This window comes from Patagioenas fasciata, chromosome 4 (assembly GCF_037038585.1).
Source record: "Patagioenas fasciata isolate bPatFas1 chromosome 4, bPatFas1.hap1, whole genome shotgun sequence".
NCBI lineage: Eukaryota > Metazoa > Chordata > Aves > Columbiformes > Columbidae > Patagioenas > Patagioenas fasciata.
This window is the reverse complement of record NC_092523.1, coordinates 70001521-70023050: the sequence shown is the minus strand read 5'-3', so window position 1 is coordinate 70023050 and position 21530 is coordinate 70001521. Positions and strand designations below refer to the sequence as shown.

General features: G+C 36.3%; 1 protein-coding gene and 1 long non-coding RNA gene across 8 annotated transcripts in view; one reads left to right on the top strand and one right to left on the bottom strand.

Moving 5' to 3' along the window:
• The window catches only part of LOC139827841 (uncharacterized), a 46305-nt gene extending 27390 nt beyond the window's left edge, over window positions 1–18915 (top strand). The window contains exons 2-3 of the long non-coding RNA XR_011738905.1: window positions 8741–8804; window positions 18845–18915. This is a non-coding gene — a long non-coding RNA (uncharacterized lncRNA). The remainder of the gene's footprint in view (window positions 1–8740; window positions 8805–18844) is intronic.
• The window catches only part of PDE5A (phosphodiesterase 5A), a 134865-nt gene that overhangs the window by 32349 nt on the left and 80986 nt on the right, over window positions 1–21530 (bottom strand). For all 7 annotated transcript variants that reach the window (XM_065836321.2, XM_065836322.2, XM_065836319.2 and 4 more), the window contains 6 exons: window positions 17045–17627; window positions 15411–15500; window positions 5403–5474; window positions 4437–4526; window positions 3067–3204; window positions 1725–1792 (listed from right to left, as the gene is read on the bottom strand). In XM_065836321.2, coding sequence (XP_065692393.2) covers window positions 1725–1792; window positions 3067–3204; window positions 4437–4526; window positions 5403–5474; window positions 15411–15500; window positions 17045–17627 — 1041 coding nt within the window. The remainder of the gene's footprint in view (window positions 1–1724; window positions 1793–3066; window positions 3205–4436; window positions 4527–5402; window positions 5475–15410; window positions 15501–17044; window positions 17628–21530) is intronic.

Genomic DNA, 21530 nt, shown 5'->3' with positions numbered 1-21530 from the left:
ATGTGTTCTTTAAATGGAGAGTGCAGCTGGTAGCCTTTATAAATTTTCTGCTTCCAAGTTCATTTCAAATTTGTTCTAAAAGTAAAGGCACAATCAGTGGCATGGGGATTCTGTTACTGAAATAGAGCTGGTTTTTTCCAAATCAGGAAATTTTTACAGAATTAATCATCTCCTACTTTTTTAGCCATGATTATTTAATTAAAGAATTTCAATTCTCTTTGACCGTTTGCCTGCTTTGGAGAAGGACATGTGTCCTAATAATAAACCTATTCCCATCAAGCTCTTGCCATTTCTCTCAGATATTTGACTTGACTTTAGTTATCCTTCTGGTGTAAGAATGTTCATAGTGCTGGAGGAAGGGAATTATTCTTCTGTTATTGCACAAACTTGGTTATACAGAGCAATAACCAGCAATTCTGAAAACAGTCTGATTTGAGGCTTGATTCAGGGTCTTTGATTACAAAATAAGCCTGAAATCTTATTAGGTACTTCCCATCTAATCCTTGTCATTATATTTCTGCTATTGCCCAAAATTGTGTCCTTCAAGCACAGCAGAATTTCTAACTCCAATGACTGACTCACAGTACAGTCCTTGACATATAATTGTGCCGTCTCCTGAAAAGATTCAGGCGTGCAATTAAGACTGCTTCCCTATCAGTTATGAGAAATAATTTACTGGTGGCCCATGCAAGCAGTAAATTACATGTGGAGTGTATTAAGTAGTAACCACGAAAGGGATAATGAACAGGAAGAGAAAGTAAATGGAAACTTTTTCTTTCACCCTGCGATCTTACTAGCCTGTTGTACCTCTACTTCTGATTGTACGCTGTCAAAAATCATAATACAGCTCAACAGTTTTTAGTTGCTCAAGCCACACACTTTGGACATGATTTTCAAGCATATGGAATTAAATTTCATGTAATAATTGTTCACTGCAAAAAAGATTAAAGCGGTGCAGAAATCTCCATTTTCTCTCTGAATATTGTATCTGCAGTATTGCGTTTTATATAAAACTCTGTCTCACTCTTTTGACATTATTTGAAACAACTGGTTTTGATGACAGAAAAAGGTAATAGAGACAGTAATTTTCAGTCTTCAATACAGAGGTTCAGACTAAATTTGGAAACTCCTTAACCTGAGTATTTTAATTCAACTATTTCTGCATCTTTCCCTTCCCCCCAGTTGAAATTCTTAATGGTTTCTGAAAGTTGACTGAAAGTTAGAACTTTAAGAATTTATTCTTCATTTAGTCAGTCATGTTCTTTGACTCAGCTTCCCTATCTATGGAATAAGAATAATGATTAAAATACTTGATTAAAATAATAAAGTGTTACATACTGATTAGTATCTACTAATGTGGATATGTCTGCTCTACAACATAGGTATCTATGCAGATTTTTTACAGATCCATTTTAGAGCAGCCCACCAACTTGGATTTTTACTTCTCACATTTTGTACATTTCCACAGCTCAGCTTTGCAATACAACTGTGTACTTAGACCTGACAAAGTGATCAGGCCCTACTTTCCTGTTCGGCTCAGTGTGACCTTTTTAAGGTGATAGAATTTGTCTACGTACATTTCAGGGAAAAGCTGCTCTGTAAAAATAGCAGTAATACATGGTACCCAGTGGAAATAACATCTGTTATTATGGAAAAAAATACTAAAACCATAGTTTCTTCAGCATTCTCCTGGGATGAACAAAAGTTTGAATTCATAGTTTTACCTCTTCAGATTTTCAGCTGAATCTTCTAATTCCTCAGACTCCATGTGAAACACACTAGAAAATGAATCCTAAAATACCAAGAGGACATTTTAATATAAAGGTGTATGAGGTTGTAATACGTTAGAATGGTAATAATCATTAAAAGCTTGTAGTTATCAAAAACTATCCTGTAATAAAGACAAGTATAAAATTAGTTAACTTAATTTCACATCTAGCAGCAAGCTTGCAGGATCCTACCACAAAAATATCTTTTGGTACAATTTTAAATATCATTGAAATATCTTGAATCTCTACTGATAACTCTGAGAAGAAATGTCAGCACTTACAAGCTGTGATAAATTTATCTGTCAGCACAGAACTCCTGTATTTCAATATTGATCCAATTCTAGACCTGCTTCACTTGGACAGGTCAAAACCTCTTCAACATGTTGACTGATCTCCATGTTGCTTTTCACAAAGTTTTTTTAACAGTTTAGAAGCCCAAATGCATAAAGAAATTAGACTCTCTACTAAAGATTCAAACTCCAGACTGCTAACTAGCTGCCAGAGTTTATCTAACTTGCAAGGACAGCGTGAATAATGTGGATACAAAAATTATGTAAATTCCTCTTCTAAATACAGTGAGAGATGTGATATTGGCAGATGATCACAAGTGCTGTGCATTATTTCTGTGCTACAGAACCCAGAAATGCTTCCTCACCTGCAGATCTTAGTACACTCATCTCTATAGAATAGTAAAGGTAAAACTAGCAATGCCAGTCTAAGACCGAGGCATGCACCATAATATCCCGCTCCTTGTTCTGCAGCCTATTTTCAATAGGAAGGAAATACAGGTGGGCAGATTGGAAAGGAGCTGTGCTTTCCTTCAGTGAGACAGGATCTTGGGACAGGCCATAATTCTGTTTAGATACCTTATTTAGATACTCCTTGCTTAGATATATTCAAGAAATAAAAAGCACCATCACAAGTGATTGTGCACAAGAAGCAAAGGCTGCATTGGTTTTTTTCCCAGTCTTTTCCTTTTTTTTCTATCCTACATTAGTAGCCAAGAAAGTGAGTAATGAAAGGGTTCAACATTGAACATCTATGTCGTAGGCATAGAGGGCTTAGAGCCATAGTTTACCTCCAGGTAATGCGAAATGGCTGCATAAAATGGCAGTATGGACTACACAAAGACTGAAACCTCCCAGGTCAACACCTAACCCCAGTAGATGCCATAGAAGAAAAGGCAGACAGCAAAAAGGCAACAGAACATACTATGCTATTGAATCAGAATGGAGGGAAGCCCATACTGCTCCCAAGGAATAAGCATTTCTGCCTTTAAGCAAAAAAACATACTCACAGTACAATCTTCATCCACTATGAAGATGGTACACCTCTGCACTTGCATGAAGGATATTATAGTGGCAGCTATCTTCTTCAGAATTACTTCCAAAGACTGCTGCTCTTCAAAAATCAGGCTGGCAAGATCAAGAAGCACCTGTGGAAAAGGTCTTTTGTGGAATTTTGACTAACTGCCATTTAAGCAATAATTGTCATTACTACTGTCTTGAAGCCTTCTCCTCTTCCTTGAGTCAAGGAACTCAAGAAGTATGTCTGTGACAAAACCTGAGTTTTGGCTGTCGCACAGACTGCAAGGCAACAGTAAATTATAGCCAGTTTGACACTTCTGATGGAAGAAATAGGTAGCATAGTTGGCTCTCCTGTGTTTTTGGTCAGAGAGACAAAATGGATTTAGGCATTAACAGTTCATCAAATGAAATCTGAGAAATCTAGGCAACACAGTTATTTGTCCTTAGGAAACCTAATAGTTTCCTGTGGCTCTTGTGTGCACTCGAAAACCAACAGTAGATACTTAAATTTATTGAATTTTGAATACATTTTTTGTCTGTTGTAATTCTAACAGATCCTAACAAACTCATTTGGTGAAAATGTCATTTGCATACAGTGTGCTGTATTTCAGAACTACTGCCGAAGGACTTTGCTGCTGCTATGTACTCATGTTATATTCCTTTTCTTCTCACAAGAAGCGTGGAGCAAATTTGAAAAGATTATCTAAATTTTTAGTGATTTACAAACACTGATAGTCACTTGGAAACTCAGTCCTACCAGAAAAATTTTAAAACAACTGCTGCCTGGTTGTTTCTCCAAAACCTTTTCATATCATGTATGGCAGACATATTCCACCCATACAGGCCATGGTATTAATAACCCATCAGTTACAAAGATGGCTGCAAAATACAGTTAATTAATCAGAAGGAAATTCAGTTTTCCATCTGATCATTACTGAAAATATGGTTAGTGACTACTTATAATTGTAGGAGACTAAAAGGGCTGCCCATATAACCTCTACCATTCCACAGGGATAATTCTATCTGAAATTCTGGAGTGTGTCCACCTCTGGTTGTATACATACAGTGAGCCACAGGATAACTTGAGGCAATATCAACTGTATTGACACCAAGGGAATTTTCTGACATCTAGCTTTACCTTCTTGCCCTTCATGGTCCACTTCTCCCAGCCCAGGCTTGAGTGTGCCCAGCTACTTCTCAGTGCAATTAGTTAGAGCTTATCAGAGATGCACAGCATTCAATTAGAGTAATTAAAAATAGCCAAGGAATAACTACCATACAAGAAATACCAGGAGCAGGCAATGATTACTAACTAACCATTGTAATTTCTGCATTCTTGGGACAAACCTGTTGACCATACCTGATTACGCCTATTTTCAAGCAAAGATGTCTCATACAACTGAGCGTTGTGAAGAACAATTCCACAAAATGCCAAATATGCAGCAAAATCCTGAAGACAAACAGCAATACCACAAAGATAAATCCCACAGCATCTTAACTGTATTCAAATATAAGCTACTGCAATTTTCCATTTTCACTTTGAAGTATCAATTGATATTTTAGTTATTTTTGGCAACCACACATTCAGGGTTGGTTTTTTTTTTTCAGTTACTCATAATTTGTTATTTCAAGAATCTCTTCTCCCTTTTTTAAACTAATGATCATCACAGTTTATCCTGGTAAAAGTAGGAGTGATATAAGAAACTGCTTGGAGTAATCAACTCACTTTGCAACAATGCATATTTTATCTATTAATAGAAAAACTGAGTGCAGATAATCAGCCAGTCTCTTGGAAAGTGGAAATAAAATTTTGCTGAACCAGAATTGTTTTCGGTTTTGGAATGGGATTAATTCTGATATCATGCAGATACAGTATGCATTTTGTTTTAAAGAGGAAGGTTTCACAGAGAAAGGATAAATTCTGATTTGTTTTTTATTACTGAGGGTTTAAGTCAGCTTCTGTCAATCATTATGCAAGTTTTAATATTCAAAATGTGTTTGTTGGGGATGCCAAGAGATTAGAACTAATTAATAAAAAATAATGTCTGTTAAAAATTATGAAACTCTTTTACAATGCATTTTGGTAGAGTAAGCCTGTGCTTCAGAAATGTATCAGAGATACCATGCTGATCCAGAAATTAAACTATTTCACATACATGTTTCTTATGGCCTCATAAAGAAAAAATACGCAGTATTACCAGGAATACTTACTTTTTCAGAGGTGTTTCATTTTTAGTAGCTTTAAAAGTTTTGATCAGCACGGAAAGTAAAAATATATCCATTCCCCTAAGAAAATAGAAGAGACTTAAATGTTCAGCTTTTATACCTTTTCATCTTGTTCAGTAAAAGTGCCACCAATTCCAGATTTCTTATTGATTGCTTGAGCCACACCAACAACCTAGTGTATGGAAAATGAAGTAATTAGATAATTTTTAGGAGTCTGTCTTTGGATTATGTTTCTAGCCATATTTACAGATGACAAGAAATAACCATTAGTGATATGGTTGACCTTTGGGTCTGTTTTTTCCTAATTTATTCATATTAAAAAAATGGCTGAGCATGCACCTGAAATTAAAAACAAACAAACAAAAAAGTGGCATAAGTCCTGGATGCTCCTATGAAGAGGGGCTGATTTGATCTGAAATTTGTTCTGTAAATTGGAACAATCATCTCTCAGAAAGGCAGCAACAGTTCCCACTCTGCAGTCGTAAGCCAGATCACACAGCAGCTTTCTCTAAAGTTGATCTGCTTTTCTGTGTAGAAAATACCCTCCTTGCTAGCTCTGACAAAGTTATGTTATGCTTCAACTGGTAGCTAGACTGTCCTTCTTGCCAAGATATGCTGATATCTTGCCTTTTAAAATTATTTTACCTATAGAGCAGCTGCTCAGAAGGTAGGGAGGAATCCTGGTTTACAGGTAAAGAAGCCAAGCAAAGGGTAAAAAGTCATTCACAGGTCCTGCAGGACATCTGCAGTGGACTGAAGAAGCAGGCCTATGTGCCTCATCAACATTAAAGGCTTTTCATTAAGTAGGCACATGGCTTAAGTCCTAGCTTATATGTACCAAGATCATCAGCCAACTGGTTTCATAAATTAGGCTGCTCACATAAGTAAATCAGTGCGCAAATAATAACAAAGTGGGTTTACCTGAACTAGAAAAAAACTACTATGATTTATGAAATAAAGACATGAACAGACCAGCTCCATTTACTTCCTCTGTTGGCTTGTCTCCTTGAGGATTTCAGTGGAAAAAAATAGAATCTGTGTAGCAATAAACCAAGCCACAATACACATCTAGTCTTATAACATTCTGTATAAATTATGTTAAATTTCAGATGATGCTTTTTTGTGTAGAAATAATCTGTGATAAAATTTGATTTCAGGTTTCTAGACATTGTTCCATTAATTGGGAGATGAAAACATGATTTCTTACAAAATGAAAACAGTCTCTTTAAGAACAGTCAACTCCAAGCTACTGGTGGTTTTGTAACTTTCTACACAGATGATAGTCAGCCAGCAAATGTGATTTCTCTATACAGGATGTTGGTTTAGGTTCAAAAGAAATGTAAAATGCATGAGAGAGAATGACACAGCTGTTTAAGCATGATGTTTTTGTTACTGCCAGTCTTTGTGGAGTTCAGCTGAGCCTCCCAGGAAACGAATCTGCCCTGCAAACAGCAGAACTCCTTATAAAGATGAAAGTGGAATTCAGATCTTTGCTTAGTACTGGTTCCAGTTTCTAATGCAGGCTCTGACATCTGGGGAGAAATTAAATTGGGTTGTTGCTTTAGACTTACTCTTACATACTCAACACAGATGTCTTCTCTGGTAACTTGGATCTGTTTTCAGAACCCAAGGAAAACAAGAGAATTTAAAGAGACCTTCATACAAGTCAGTATGAAGAGAGAGTGAGCATTTCTTAGAAAAATTAATTCACTGGGATATATTTCTGTAGATTCCCCACTGCAGTTATTCAAGCTGTGTGCTGGCAGTGACCATTCTGCCCTGTAAACTAGTTTAAATTTCTTCTGGGTTCTGAACTTATCCTTGTAATTATGTGCTTCTACTCTTCTGAGTCACAAATTAAGCACGTAACTTCACAGCACACTAAAAATTTCACAGCATTCAGAAGGAGAGATCGGGCAAACAGATTAATTTCAGTTGAGATACTTCTGACTTGCACTGTCAATAAGGTGAAAATGAGAGGTTTTCTAACTTAAACAGTTTATCATTCCATTAAAATGACGTTATTTATTTTTAATATACTATGTATTACTAATGCATATTCTTGTTCTCTATTAAATCAAACTGTTTCTATAATGTGTTTCTCTCTGATGCATAAACCTTTCCTAGATTGTAGGATTTTAAGGCCTTAGCCTTTTCCTAATATAGTTCAGTGTGTTTCCTCCTCTTTTGAGACTTTGCAAATTATTACTAATTTGACTTTAGGTTTAAAAAAAAATGGAGAGAGTATAGTTTCCTTGATTCGTGAAGTAAAAAATAATGTTCTGTTAGTGAGTATTGACAGGTTTCTGTAATTGATATTAAGCACGGGAGCTATAAGGTGGTGAATCCAATGCTGCTCATCAGGATGGATGAGAAAGGTACCAAAGCACCCTCTGAGGAAAGTGCAAAGTGGAGAGTGGGGACAATTATGTCTGACCAATTACTTATATTGGTTCTCAGAAGTGAAGCCCACAGTTGATGATATCAAGCTGAATAGCCGCTAGCAGCGCCTGGAATAGAATTAGGTTAAGGCAGAGCAAGAGGGAGGAAAAGGAGGCTGGAAACTTGGAGGAGCTGGAAGTCACTCAGTAAAACCCTGCACTTCCTTACAATTAGACCATTCATCTGTTTAAATGGCTGGGTCTTATCTTATGCTGAACTCAATAAATCTGCTGTGCGGTGCTAGCACAGATGAAGCCCACATAGCTGAGTACAATGACATGAAAGAGTACATGGTAAGAAGCCATAAAGTATATGCAAAGCTTTTGATTATTTTCAGGTTTTTGGAATATATTTACAACAAATGATTGACAAAGCTGCTAAGATCTTCCTTTATTTGAGATCAAAGCAGTGTAAGACCAGTACAAGGTGTTAACGATGGCATTTTTTCTCATCTTGCTTGTTTGGGATAAACAATATTGGAAGAAAACTGTGTGGTGTGCATGTTTAAAAAGTTTCACTTAACTGTTAATCATTAAATTTGTAACTGTTAAACTGATGGAAGGCTTACAAACAGTATTATTTTTGTAACGGAAAAGAAGACAATTTACTATCTCTCAGCCTAGCGTTGCCAAAAGACTGATGTTACAAACAAGGTCATTGTTCTGCAGCATGAATCACTGCCAACTTTAGGCTCATAAATGTCTGTCTGAAATAAAACTTAACTGTCAGGTCTGTTCCATACAAGCCAGTTTTTCCCCACAGTCAACCTCTCATATACTTCAGTGAGGAATATTACTTATCCAGTGGATTCCTTACTGTAAGAACTGTGCAATTAGCCTTATATACTTCTATAGCAGATTTTGAATAGTAAGGAAATCCTTTAATCAGTCAATATGCTTTTATGTTAACCTAAATGTGCAGAGATTAATGGTTAGGTCTTTTCTCATACTACTGTCTTCTGTGGGTATTTATTTTCTTTCCTTATATTTTTTTCAGTTTTGATCCAGCATGAGCTAAGACAACTTTAATGAAGTCAGAGGCTTTTTAAGCCATCCAAAAGGTGAGTACTTTCATCTTGTGTAAACACATCCTCTCCAGGAAAGGAAAGCCTGTGGTGCTTAAAAAAGCTATAAGAACACAGTAAAAGGACCATATTAATATAGTAAAAAGACTATTTAGACTCCCTTTATTATCACTGCATGTTTCTCATACATTAACAAAGGCACATGTTCTAAGAGAAATGGTCATTTTTAGATATGATGGCGATAAATATTTTATGTTTCTTTCTTGTTGTTTCAGTGACTTTTTAAGCTTTGAAAGAAAACTTTGTAGTATGTACTTTTTTTCATGCAAAATAAACAGTTTAAAAAAATTGAACTGATCCAAATTATGGCCTCATTTATACTAATACAAATTCCAGTGAACTTCACCAAATTCTGTAAAATGTGGTGTAGAGACAGTAATGAGAAACACCTCGGATGGATATTATTTAGCCATTGGAGTCTTGCCTGCCACCAGGTAATTAGGAGAAGATGTAGGAAACTCAAGAGGATCTGTTCCTGTTACTAAAGTAATTATGTAATTAGGACAAAAGTAAATCATATGGTAGCATTTTAGGCCATGGAGAACATATGCCTACATTTTAGAGAATACTAGGCACAGTATGAAACCCAAATACTCATATTTAAAATTACGGTAAACAAATCTGAAATAACAATAGGCTTGATCTGTGATCTCCATCTGGGAGTTACGTTCACAGACACAGAAAAACTGAATCAAAGGTAACTGATTGCTCTGAGCTCACCTATACAGAAAACTTCTTCAGATAAGAGGTACATTAGAAGTGTGAAATCTTTGTGGTAATAGACAAGGTGTATCTACATATCTGAGATAAAGCTAATTGTCTGTAGAGCTCAAAGAATATAATTAAAAAATGACAGACCCCTCAAATACTTGCTCATGAAAGCACTGTTCCAGTCTAACAAAAATATGGTTTTTAAGTTGCACAGGCCAAATATTTTGTGTGTCTTTAATTCTCTAACTGTCAGGTACCAAGTGAGATTTTTTGAAAGTTGAGTCCTGTAGCAATAAAGCAAAGATACTTAAATTTCGTATCTTGTCATTCTCCTACTGTGCCTACAGAATTATCCTGTATATTTGTTGGTCACTCAAGACAAAACTAATAGGAAAGAAAGAGGTTAAAAACAGCTATCAGAGGGGATGACCACTAGAAAAGCATAAGATAGTACTCTGAACTGAAGAAAACCAAGACAAAGGGAGAGGGAAGACTGAAGTAATTTGTATCTGCTGCCTATATTTTGATACCTGTGAGCTTTTGGCCTAAACCCTAACATAACTAGTGAGCTGTTGTGTTGAGTGCTACACGCTCTTTTTCCTGAACTTTACCCTCAGTCTGACTAGGTAGGTGGGATCATAGAACAAGGTACATCTATAATAGTCACACAGTTCCTAACAAGAGCCTTAAAACAGGTTTCCTGTATTGAAAATGCATAAGGAGTGGGCAGAAAAAAACAAAACAAGCTGTGTGTGAAGGACCTTAGTGGTTCAGTTTTCTTCAAAGTCAGTTGGAAAAACTCCTCTTGGATCAGATCACATAAGATAGACCTACGTCATGAAGACAAAAAGCAATTTTGATGATGGAATTGTTCTCTTACTTTCGGTCCCCAAAAGCGTGGGGAAACCTCCAACAATTACTGAGTCCATATGCACACCTGTTTTACCACATCTGAAACCAGTTTCCTTCTTATATTCATGCTGGCAACACAGGTAATCTTCCAGTTCTGGCACTTGTTCTGTAACCTTTCTTCTTGATCTGTACCAGTTATGCCATTTAATAAAACCTGATCCACATTACAAGGAGAGATTTCTTCTAATTATCAGAGGGCTTTATTTTTGCTAACTATTTTCTCGCAATAGCTGTCTCCTGCCTCTAAAAGTAGAAGGCTACCTAGAATGTTCCCAGTAGATGATGACTGATGATTTCAGTGCTGATGACTGTGCTCTGGATTTTATCTGGGTTGTTTCATGCTGCGATTTTTTTGTGCATTAAGATTACAGGCCTAACTCCGTGAAAGCTGTTCCGGCTCTACAGGCAGCTAGTGTGCTTTTTAGTTGGTTCTTACTTCAGCTGACTTAAAAATATAATTTTGCTTCCTAAAAAGATGTGGTTTTTTATTACTTTGCTGGACCCTGAAGAAAAATGACAGTAAGCCAAAGAATGGTAATAGGAAGAGGGAAAGTGAACTTTTCTCTCATCTCAAGATGGGAACATATCCAGTTGAGAAGACAGACTAAGTGCTCTTAACTTTACTTTGCTCTTCTACTCTTGTAGAGGTTTGATTCAGGCTTATAAAATTATCCTGCAGGGGCAGAACTGTATTTACAGACCTTCCTTTTTAAGCAACAAAACTTTCACATCCTGTTCTGTCATTCAAGCCAACAGTAGCCTGCATGATTTCCAGCAATCTAGCTATTATACTATAACACATCTCAGTATAAGCTGAAAATCCACCCAAGAAGCAAATGACTGATCTCCATAATCCTGCAGCAAGACTGCTATTGGAACTTGAATTAGTTTGTTTAAAGTTAACTTGGCTAGTTCTACGCTATACCGCAGTGACTGTGGTGTATTATCCCCGAAGTTTTCACTGTGGGAGAAAGTAACTTAGCTGGCTAACAGTAACATGCCTGGACACATTTTATACAATAAAATTCAACAGGATACTTTCAAAGGCTGTTGGAAATAGAGTAGCACCCCTGATTTGTTGGGAAGAGTTCCCAGTGACAGGAGACAGGGGAAAGTAAACAACAATGAACTAAACAGTTAGAGTGAGCATTGCCAGAATAGAACATTTCTTTAGCCATTTAGTAGGAAGTTCAATCTTACATGCTCAAAGCCCAAGGCATAGGTCTCAGTTAAATCAGCTAAAAGTTCATATATGAGCAAATCCTACAGATTTTAGTAGAAACTGAACTGAAATATAATTTTATGGAAATAATTTTGCACAGCTGAAAGAAAAAAGAATGCAGAAATAACAGAAAACAATGACATTCCAGTAGATGTTCTACAGCATCTGTGGTGACTCTGCATGTCAGAGACTGTCCATTCCACAGATATTCCGAACCCCTTAGAGAGTTCTAATGAGTCTTGTATCGGCTCCGGATAACTCCGCAACTTGGTTTGAACTAAGGACTTCCATTCTCTATGCAGTTCTGTCAAATTTTGTCAAAATGACTAGTTGTTTACGAATGTCTACAAAACCATATGGAGAAATTTGAGGTGATAATTATTTGCAACAACTTCTGTAGTCCTTTTTCTGCGTCTCTGAATCCACGACCAAACAAAACCAGAAGACAGTGTCACTGCATTTAGTGACTTTATTACAGAAGCTCTAGAAGGCAAATCAATACCATATGGAGCTTCTGAAAAACTGAAGGTTTAAGGACACACCTGAAATGAAAAACTGCTTTTTGAGCTACATAATGCGAAACTGCCACAACTTCAGGTCTTCTATCAGTAGTGGTGAAGCCCTGGTTTCTGTATAAGCATTGTAGCACTGAAATGGTTAGCGTTAAGAGCTAAAGCCCGTGTCTAGCAATACCAACTTCCTCTTGGTAACTCTTGTGGTACAAACTGGCTAATAGTAACTTTTCATTAGTGGCGTTTGTGCTACTGAGGATAAAAATTTAATCTCTTTTGAAGTTTTTGATGTCTCTGATCCATGTTGATAAGCCAAGTAGCAAGTCTTACCTACTGTTGTCTAAATAACCATATAGAATTATCTGCTTTTAGAGAAAAATCACAAGAGAAAATCTTCTGGGAAAGAAACGGAGTCTTTGCTATGGTTTCGCATTCACCATATGACATTTAAATGCAGGAATAGATGACTAAATGATTTGATGTAGAACCATTTTGTTTTTCTTTTAAAGTAGAATACAATTCAGATTACCCAAGGTCTTTCTTTCTTCTTTTCTTCAATTGAGATAACCAGAAATTGATAAGAGTCTTGCGTGCCAGGAAGCATCCCGTGGCAATATTCTTGTCATATGATAGGATGGAAAGAATTTCTGTTTAGTTATTAGACATTGTGCAGCAGGGGTTTACAGATATCAGAGCTTTGTTCAAAGCCCCTGAAGGCAGATGTAAAACTCGGTCAGTTTGCATTCGTAATTTTTCATGCGAAAATAAGAAATCTTTATAAAGCTAGCACTGTACAAGCCTCTATGACCTGATCTTATAGGACACGGTCAGCAGAACTTTCTGCATCTGAAATTCAATGTTTCTGTGGCATTTCTGTCAGCAAGAATAGGCTGAGTAGGAGATTGAGAAAAGTTCTTTTACGATTAATGTGAATGTAATTCTATTCTTCATGCACATCTGTAAAATACTCATATTGCACTGCTTTTTTCTTATTACTACTAGTTCCTGGCTCTTCTGTGAATTAGACTATTTTCTTCTTTTCATCTGTGGAATTTCTGACTGGCTTTTATTTTTAAGTGAGACTTCGCTTTCTCACATGCCTCATGGAAATATAGGCAAATGTGAAAAACGCGTAGTGGAAAAAATCTCCATACTTAAGCAGGCCCAGAGGATTTAATAATCAGCATGAGATTTTCTTCCTCTCAATTGCTGATTCTTTTGTTACAAAAAATAGTACAAATACTAAACAAACAATCAGAAATCACCAGTTGCTTCTTTTTCTCAGTGTTTCTTTTTGGATGCCTTCCAGAATTGTCTTTCGACTGTGGTTGCTGACATGCTGGGCCAAGGCAGCCTTCGCTAGCCTCAATATTGCTAGAGGGGCTTTGGGGACTTTTGTTTTTTTAACAGGGAGGAGCTAGTATTCTGGTTTTGTTGTTTGGGGCTTTTTTTAAAAAAGAAAAAGCTGCAGATGCAGAAAGCAAATGTCAAGTTGAAGACTGGTTCACTGACACCAACATCTGTCCAGAAACATGTCAGCCATGTGTTGTGGTAAAACGGAGAAAAACCTTCTGGTAGAGACTTTAAAATTGGAAAAAATTTAAAAGTGCCATTCTTTTCTATATGAAATCTTATAGTTTAGCCCCTTCAAATTATTGCATATGAGTAGAGCATAACACTCTCCTCAAACTTCATGTTGGCTGAACTTTTCAAAATAAACACATACCTGCTTCATTTCCACTTGTTGATGCACTTAGGAGTAAAAAGCTAGCTGAAGATACGGCCAATTGCAGGTTTATTCAGCCTGTAAGTCATGGTGTATTGGACCAGCAGACTGCAGCTCTTATTCCTTCCCCCACTGACTATCAGGACCCGGTGAGATGAGCACTTTCACGCTTCCTGGCCACCAAGGTTTTGTAATTCATTTCTAATCCAAATTACACAGAACATAGCATTTTTTCCATTCAACAAAATGTGATGTCTTGGGTGAAATTTAAAGCCTTGCAGCAGCCTAACATGGACCACTGGCCCTTGAAAGCTCTTCATGCAACATCTGCTCTGCTCATTAGCTGGCCCGGGGCCAGGAGTGGCTGCTGCTGGTTAGGAAAGGGAGGACTTTTAAGTGGGAATGAGAGCAGGAGAGGATCAAGTGCCATCCTTGGAAGAACTGAAAAAAATATTTCAAACCAAAATTAGTAGTAGGTGAAGAAAAGAAATCTTGGCTGATCATCTGGGTCAGCTAGAGTAAGATTCAACAAACAAGTTCAATCAAGAGTGTCATCCATTTATATAATGAAAAAAGATTCACTTCAGCGAGAGTCAAGGTGACATATTCCGTAAGAGGAGCAAAAGATGGAAGAGCAAGAAAAGGAAGGTAGATGTCTTCAAACCAATCTTGGCAGTGTTTTGGAGTTTGAGCTTTCCAGAAGCAGACAATAAATACTCTGAAAAATATAGGAATTATGGGACACAAAATCTCCATCTTAAAGCTCTAACACACTCTGTAGAGATCCTTATACTTTGAATATTCTAAGAGCTGGTGATGTGCCTGCAGGCTACTACATTCGGGATCAAAAAAAAAATCCCTTACTTACTCCATAAGTAAAACAGTGCACCTCACTTTTTTCCTTTCATTGTCTTTCATTGAGTGTAGTGAATTTACTCAGGAACTACTCAGAGCAAGAAGACGTCACAAGTTCATAACAAGAATTCTCCCTACTGCAACAGCATCAGACAGGAAAGGAGAAGCATTTAATATGTTTAATATGTTTCTTAATTTATTATTTATGGACTGAGTTAACAGAATGTAAAAATCAGCCTTTTAGACAATGATAAACCCCAGTTTGTGTCATCTGAAGAAAATACATACAAGCTAAGCTGAAGTACAGTAACGCTTAAATGCAGTCTGAGCAGGCACTCAGGCCAATAAGTGTGCAGAGAACTTTAGTGCTGTAAGATACTTGGTCCAGGAATCAGAACAGCACTTCTAGAGTTAAATACATATATTTTACTTCTGTGTCTGGGATTAAACTCTTCTTGATAATTGTCTTTGGCTTACATTACTGAACTAGATAAGATATAATTAAAGTCCAAGGAAACAGAAGCAGTCTTTAAAAAAGAGATGGTTTTATACTGTAAGATAATGACTGACAGCTAATAAAAGTTTAAAGAATTAGCATAGCTTGAAACAGTATTACGTGAAGTGATCCCAATACTGCAACTTACCTCTTCCCTATGATTCTTTATTGGCATGCAGAGAATACTCTGAGTCTTATAGCCTGTGATCTGGTCGACTTCTGCATTGAATCTTGGATCCTGATACAAGAGAAAAAGATAATTAATTGACTACTTGCCTAAAGACCAGTTCTTTTTTGACCCTGGTTTAAAGATTAAGAAAAGTACAATATTTTACTTAACTGTTATGCAGGATAAAAAAGGTTCACTACTACCTGGTAATTGTATATACTACTCTCACTGTGTTAAAATAACAAAAAGAATTTATGTGGAATGTGAGTGCCTGTGGATAAATACAACTGCCAGAAAGAACCAAAAAACTGGAACCCTAGGAGACTCCTTCCTTGAGCCCAGACCATCATTATGACCAATTTATGCATGGACTAACAATTCCTAGTAGAGCTTTTATCAAGAAGAAATTATAGAAATATACCGAAAGACATATTGCCACAGAGAAACAAAGTTTCATGAATGCAATTAGTGTTTTTATTTTTACCAGAGATTGTTTGTTTCTTTTTTTTTTTTTTTTTCCCCAGCTGAATATTGTTTTAAAACTCTGTTTTGTTTTGGTTTTAATCAGACCAAAATAAATCAGACTGTTTTTAAAGGCTGCTGTTCTTTCTCTGGTAATTAGTTTCAAGTTGAGCATAATGGACCCAATTCAAGAGTGAACTTTTGAAATATAAGGACAGGCGATGTCCTGCTGGAAACACATACTTAGCAAAAGTTTAGACAGTTTCAAGGACAGCTAACAAGTGTTTGAAAATGAAGCCATATGAAATCATACTGCTCTTTTTTACTTCTGAAAAAATCTATTTTGCAATGTTACCAGATTTTGTACCCATACTCAGATAAAGTGAGAGATGATCAATTAGAAGTGGTATTTTTTAGTTCTGTATTACTTTATTAATTAGTTAATTAATAAGTTAAGTAATTCACTAAAATTCCCACCATCCCTAAATTCAAAGCACAATATCAGCATATCCAGAGAGCCTGGAATGAAGGGATGTTAAGATGAGATGTAAGAGATGTTCTCTTCCAGTGCTGGCTTCTCTTCCTTTTTCCATCTAGCCTTGTATTAGAGCACTCACATTGCAGGGTATCATTTCACTTGAGAGACCTTTTTACAGTTCAAACCCTCATCCTGTTCTTGTTCATTCAGCTCCTACTCTTCATGCCTTAGGTATGATAAAATTCTTCGAAGTTTTTTTAGTTATAGGTCTCTGGTTTTGCAGACAGTTACTTACACTCACGATTTTGTTCATTTTGGTGCAGAAGTACCTTACATCCCTGTACGAGCAGAAAGATACACATCTAAGTGTCTGATGCTAGAAATACAAATATTGGTGTGCATATAGCTGGGCAAGAAAATCTGACTGCTACTGTCAAAGTTACGTAGTTTATTTTGATATTAGCATTCCTCTAGCGTTAGTCATAGCTACATGTTTCTGTATATGAACATATATATATATTATAACCAAATATGTGGTGTCAGGTTTGCATCTTGCCTGGTTTAAGTCAATATAGCTCCAAATACATATATTAAAATGGCAATATTATATCAGCTGATAATACAGCTTTTTCCTTTTTTCAAGAATTGTTCAAGAGAAACTTTCTTGATTTACCTCATATGCATTCTTGATGTTCAGAGGCTGCCCTATAGCTGCTACGTGACCCACAATGCCCTTGTTCCACTCCAGTCGAATGCAGTTGTTGGAAGCTTCTTCCAGGGTGGAGCCTTCTGCCACGTCAAACAGCCTGCTGACAAGAAACTTCTCATTGGAGCTATCCTCACACACCAAAAACAGGGAATAGCGATCAGCTGCTATCAGCTCATGGATGTGTAGGAAAATTTTATGGCAAAGTGCTGTGACATCTAAGTGACTGGAAATATCCTTCACAAGTTCTAATAGCCTTGAGCACTGATCCCCTGCACTGGTCTCAGTCCTTGGAGGTTGCAGAGGCATCTGCTCCTTCTTCTCAGAGCCAGAGAGGAAGCTCACTGCTCCTACTGAGTCCTTGACAACAATTGGCCTTAAGGGTCTGTCAAATTCAGAAGCAGAGATTTTCCTCGCTGGTGTCCCAGAGTTGGTCGTCTCAGCACAGACAGGCTGGTGACAATCACAGGATTCACTCTGGGACTTGGTTCCCTCCTTACAGACTGGGATGGTATGAACTCTCTCAGCAAACCATGCATTAACCATTTCTCTGTAAAACAAAAATAACAATACAGTGAGTGGCGTAAGTTAAAAATCCTCAGGAACCAATACATTTTTGAAGAGGACACTGCAAAGCGGGTAACTTTAAACCTTTTCATACAGTGTACTTTTAGTGCTCCTCTGTATTGATATTCAATTTTACACAGCACTTAGCCTAGATTAAGCAGTAATGTTTCATGCTCTATAAAAACAAAGCTATTTCTGCCTAAAGGAAATACCTGAACAGGGCAGAGGAAGGCTACTTATGCTGTGGCTTTCAGAATATAGAAGATCAGAAGTTTACACCATAATTTTGTGCTTGAAAAGTTCCGGTTCTTCCCATTCTAAGATCTGGATTTCTCTATAGGATGTATATATATCCATATATCTATATATCTACATAGATATATAGATATACATCCGTATGAAGACAAACTTTCTGGTTTAATTGTTTTTTCTAAACCATTTCTAACTTTTAGAAAGATCATTTGGAACTTGAATTTTCTCTGTCAAATCAGCTGCAGCCACTGCTATTTCTATGTTTCCTATCCATTATTTTTAAATTAACTTCCTCTGCTCTCTCAGAGTTGATGAAAAATGCTGGTTTGACTCAAAGTACAGAAGTTTTGCTTAAAAAATGTCAGAAAGAAACATGAATATTTCTAATTCAAACCCCTTCAAAATAATGAAGACAGGCTGTTTTCATGCACTTCTCCTATTGCTTTCTTTGCAGATGAAATTCATTGCCTAACTTAACCCAAAATACTGAATACCCCCAAAATTATATTTTTGAAGTGTTTACCATTAATTTTAACAAGTCACACATCTGTAGTATTTAACTGTTTTTCTCAAATGAACTTTAGAATGCCAACCTTAATAATGTCCTCACTGCATAAAGCATGCGTTGAGTAGTCCATAAGCACACATATAATCAATAAAATGACTATACTTTTTCTTATCACTATAATATTTTCTTGTCCAAAATCTGTGTGTTTGGTTTTTTGTTTGGTTGGTTGGTTGTATTTGTTTGGGTTTTTTTTAATATAGAATTTATTTCCTTTACTCAGTGTTGAGGATTCTTCACAGCACAGAATCTGCTCACAGAAGAAATTGTTTTTATGAATTAAATAACATATGGGCCTATGAACAGCAAAAATCCTATTAAAAAGTCTGATCTTTTGGAAACCTTTCATGGTTTTAAATTTGGGATATTTTTTATTTGCTCAGCAGACCACAGGAATTTCAAGAGTGAAGCTGAATGAAGCCATGGAAATGAGTCAGGTTAGTCAGCCACTGATCGGTTACATGCATCAGTATATGTTAAATATGAAAAGCACTACGTAGCCTTTTTTCCTTACAGAGCAGCTTCATCTATGTTGTAGAATGCAATACTACAAGTGCAATTAACTGCTACTTCAAAGCAAAGTAACCATTTAAAATCTAATGTCCACCAATATTATTTTTATTAGCAAGCAATACACAACAGGAAACTTATTTGGCTTCTGTTAGGAGGGTTTGAAAGAGCTTTTCAGATTTTGCAATCACATATCATTTGGAGACCTCAACTGTAGGCAAACATGCTATGAAAAATTGAATTGATTTAGGAAATAGTGTGAGTGTAAAGGGAATACCTGGGCAAAAGAAAGTCATTATATACTGTACCCATTCCACTTTGGTATGAGCTACCTGGTGATTTTTCCCCTCGAAAAACTATGTCTGACTGAAGTAAATCTCACTCAGTGTAGCACAAATTCTTCTTTTATGCACACAAGTACAACTCCAAATAAATAGATGATAGACTATTCTTTATTTTGGCTTCTGTCTGTGTACTGTGGTCCTGATGATGCAAAACCTTACATACACGGTTAATATCATTCACAGCCCAGAGGTCTTCACAGCTGAATGGTCAGTGTGGTTACACAGGACATTTGTGATTCTTCTGATGATGAATCCTGAGTAATTGTTTGTCCAAAACCACTGAATGAAAAGTTGAACACAATTAAGGCAGTGAGAATTTTGCCTCTGAGTTCCACAGGGTTAGGATTTCATTCCATGTTTTTACATTTTCCATGAAGCTCCTGGAACAGTGCTTGCTGTAGCATTAATATACCTCAATCAACATCTATTATAAATTTCCCAGCAATCTGAAGCTTGTCCAATTACTGGAAAAAACAGTGCCAAAGAACACAATGAAATTCCATTGTTATTCTGAAAGAGTTTTGGTTTGTTGCTTAGCTAATGATTTTTAAAGGAAGTAAGCTCCACTTTTTAAGTATATTAATAAACACTACCAATGATCCTTCTTTATTACAGCAGTGATATCTATTATTTTGTGGAGTTACCTCATCCAAATATTTATTGCAGTGAAGAAGCATAAGGAACAATTAATATGTTGTTAGAACTTTGATTTTAGCAAGATTACTTTATAGTACTTAAACAGGATAAATACGACATGTGGGAGCCATGACCGTGTATTACTGAAATGCATAATATAATTTGCATAGGTCAATATCACATTTGCAAAAGCTGTTTTAGTGAGAGTCAATATAAGTCAGTAGCATTTGATAACATTTGAAATTTTCATTTATTAAACTGAATGAGAAAACAGAATCAAAATTAGTGATGAAAATGACCAAAAGTATCCTTAAGAAAAAAAAAAAAAAAGCTTAAAAAGGAAAAATTTCTAAGTAAACACAGTACAACCTCTAAAATCAGTACTGATAACTCTTGTTATCATGTGTGTTATGTTATATTTGGATTCTTTTTGTTTTACTCTAGTCTCCTCAAAAAAATTACTTTGAAATTTTAGCTTTTCTGAACAAAATTTAGCATCTATCACTAAGGCTGCAGAGAAGAACCTGAAAAAGTGAGTTGGGTGCAATTAAAGCCTTGGACACGAGAAGGTCAATATAGAATAATCAATGGTTTTCAAAGAAGGCTTGTGAATTGAGCCAGTTTCATGGTTGTGTGTGCTGATTTGATTATTTAACATTAAGGGCTGGCATTAATGTAAAATAAGATTTAAAAGTAACTCTAATAACCTAGTATCAGATGGAGAGCTTTCTTCAACTAGCAAATGCTTGGGCATAGGAAGCTGTGCACTTTGTTTAGTAGTTTGAACCTGTACTGTTGCTGAGTGCCAGCAATGCTTAGAGCAGTATCTGTTTGCACTCCAGGAAAGGAGAATATAAAATGCTACCATTTTAGCTAGCTCTGTTTTACACTGAATTTACATAGGTGGGTGTGTTGATATAAGATGCAAAGCAGAAAAATAATCAGGTAGCACTTGTAGACAAAGCAAAAGCTGAAGCAGAAATTTGGATTGTCAGTTGAAACCTGCCATTTTATTTATTCTGGAGTGCTGTGTAATGATATACTCTGACCTTAATAGTGTAGTAATAGTAATCAGTAGGAACAACGTATTCTGAATTCTAATACCACTTCTCAAACTGTGGCCATGCTATAATTTAGCTTTTAGCTTCTTGCCTTTTTACTAGGTAAAATAAGCATTAATTTCTCTATCTTATGGAGGTTACTACAGATGTGGAACATAACTGTAAAATCTTTCACATGAAAGTAATTACATTTTTTTTAATAAGGATTGACTATGTGTTAGGCATCTGCAATATTTATGAAGCTCTTTGCCATCGAACAGAACTACACGTGGAGCTGCATAATTACAAGTAACATATTCCTGACCCCTTTAATGTCTCTTAGATGATGGTCTAATAACTTGCCAACATAGTGTGTGATTCTCAAAAAAGCTCTGTAGGTTAACAACAACAAATCCTTACCTATACTGTTTAAAGCGTGGTTTTCAACTTCAAACCATTTAGGCATTTTCATTCAGGCAACAGGAAAGCTGTTCAAATTCAGCTGGAATAAGAACAGTGTTCACCGACCTTTCCTGAAT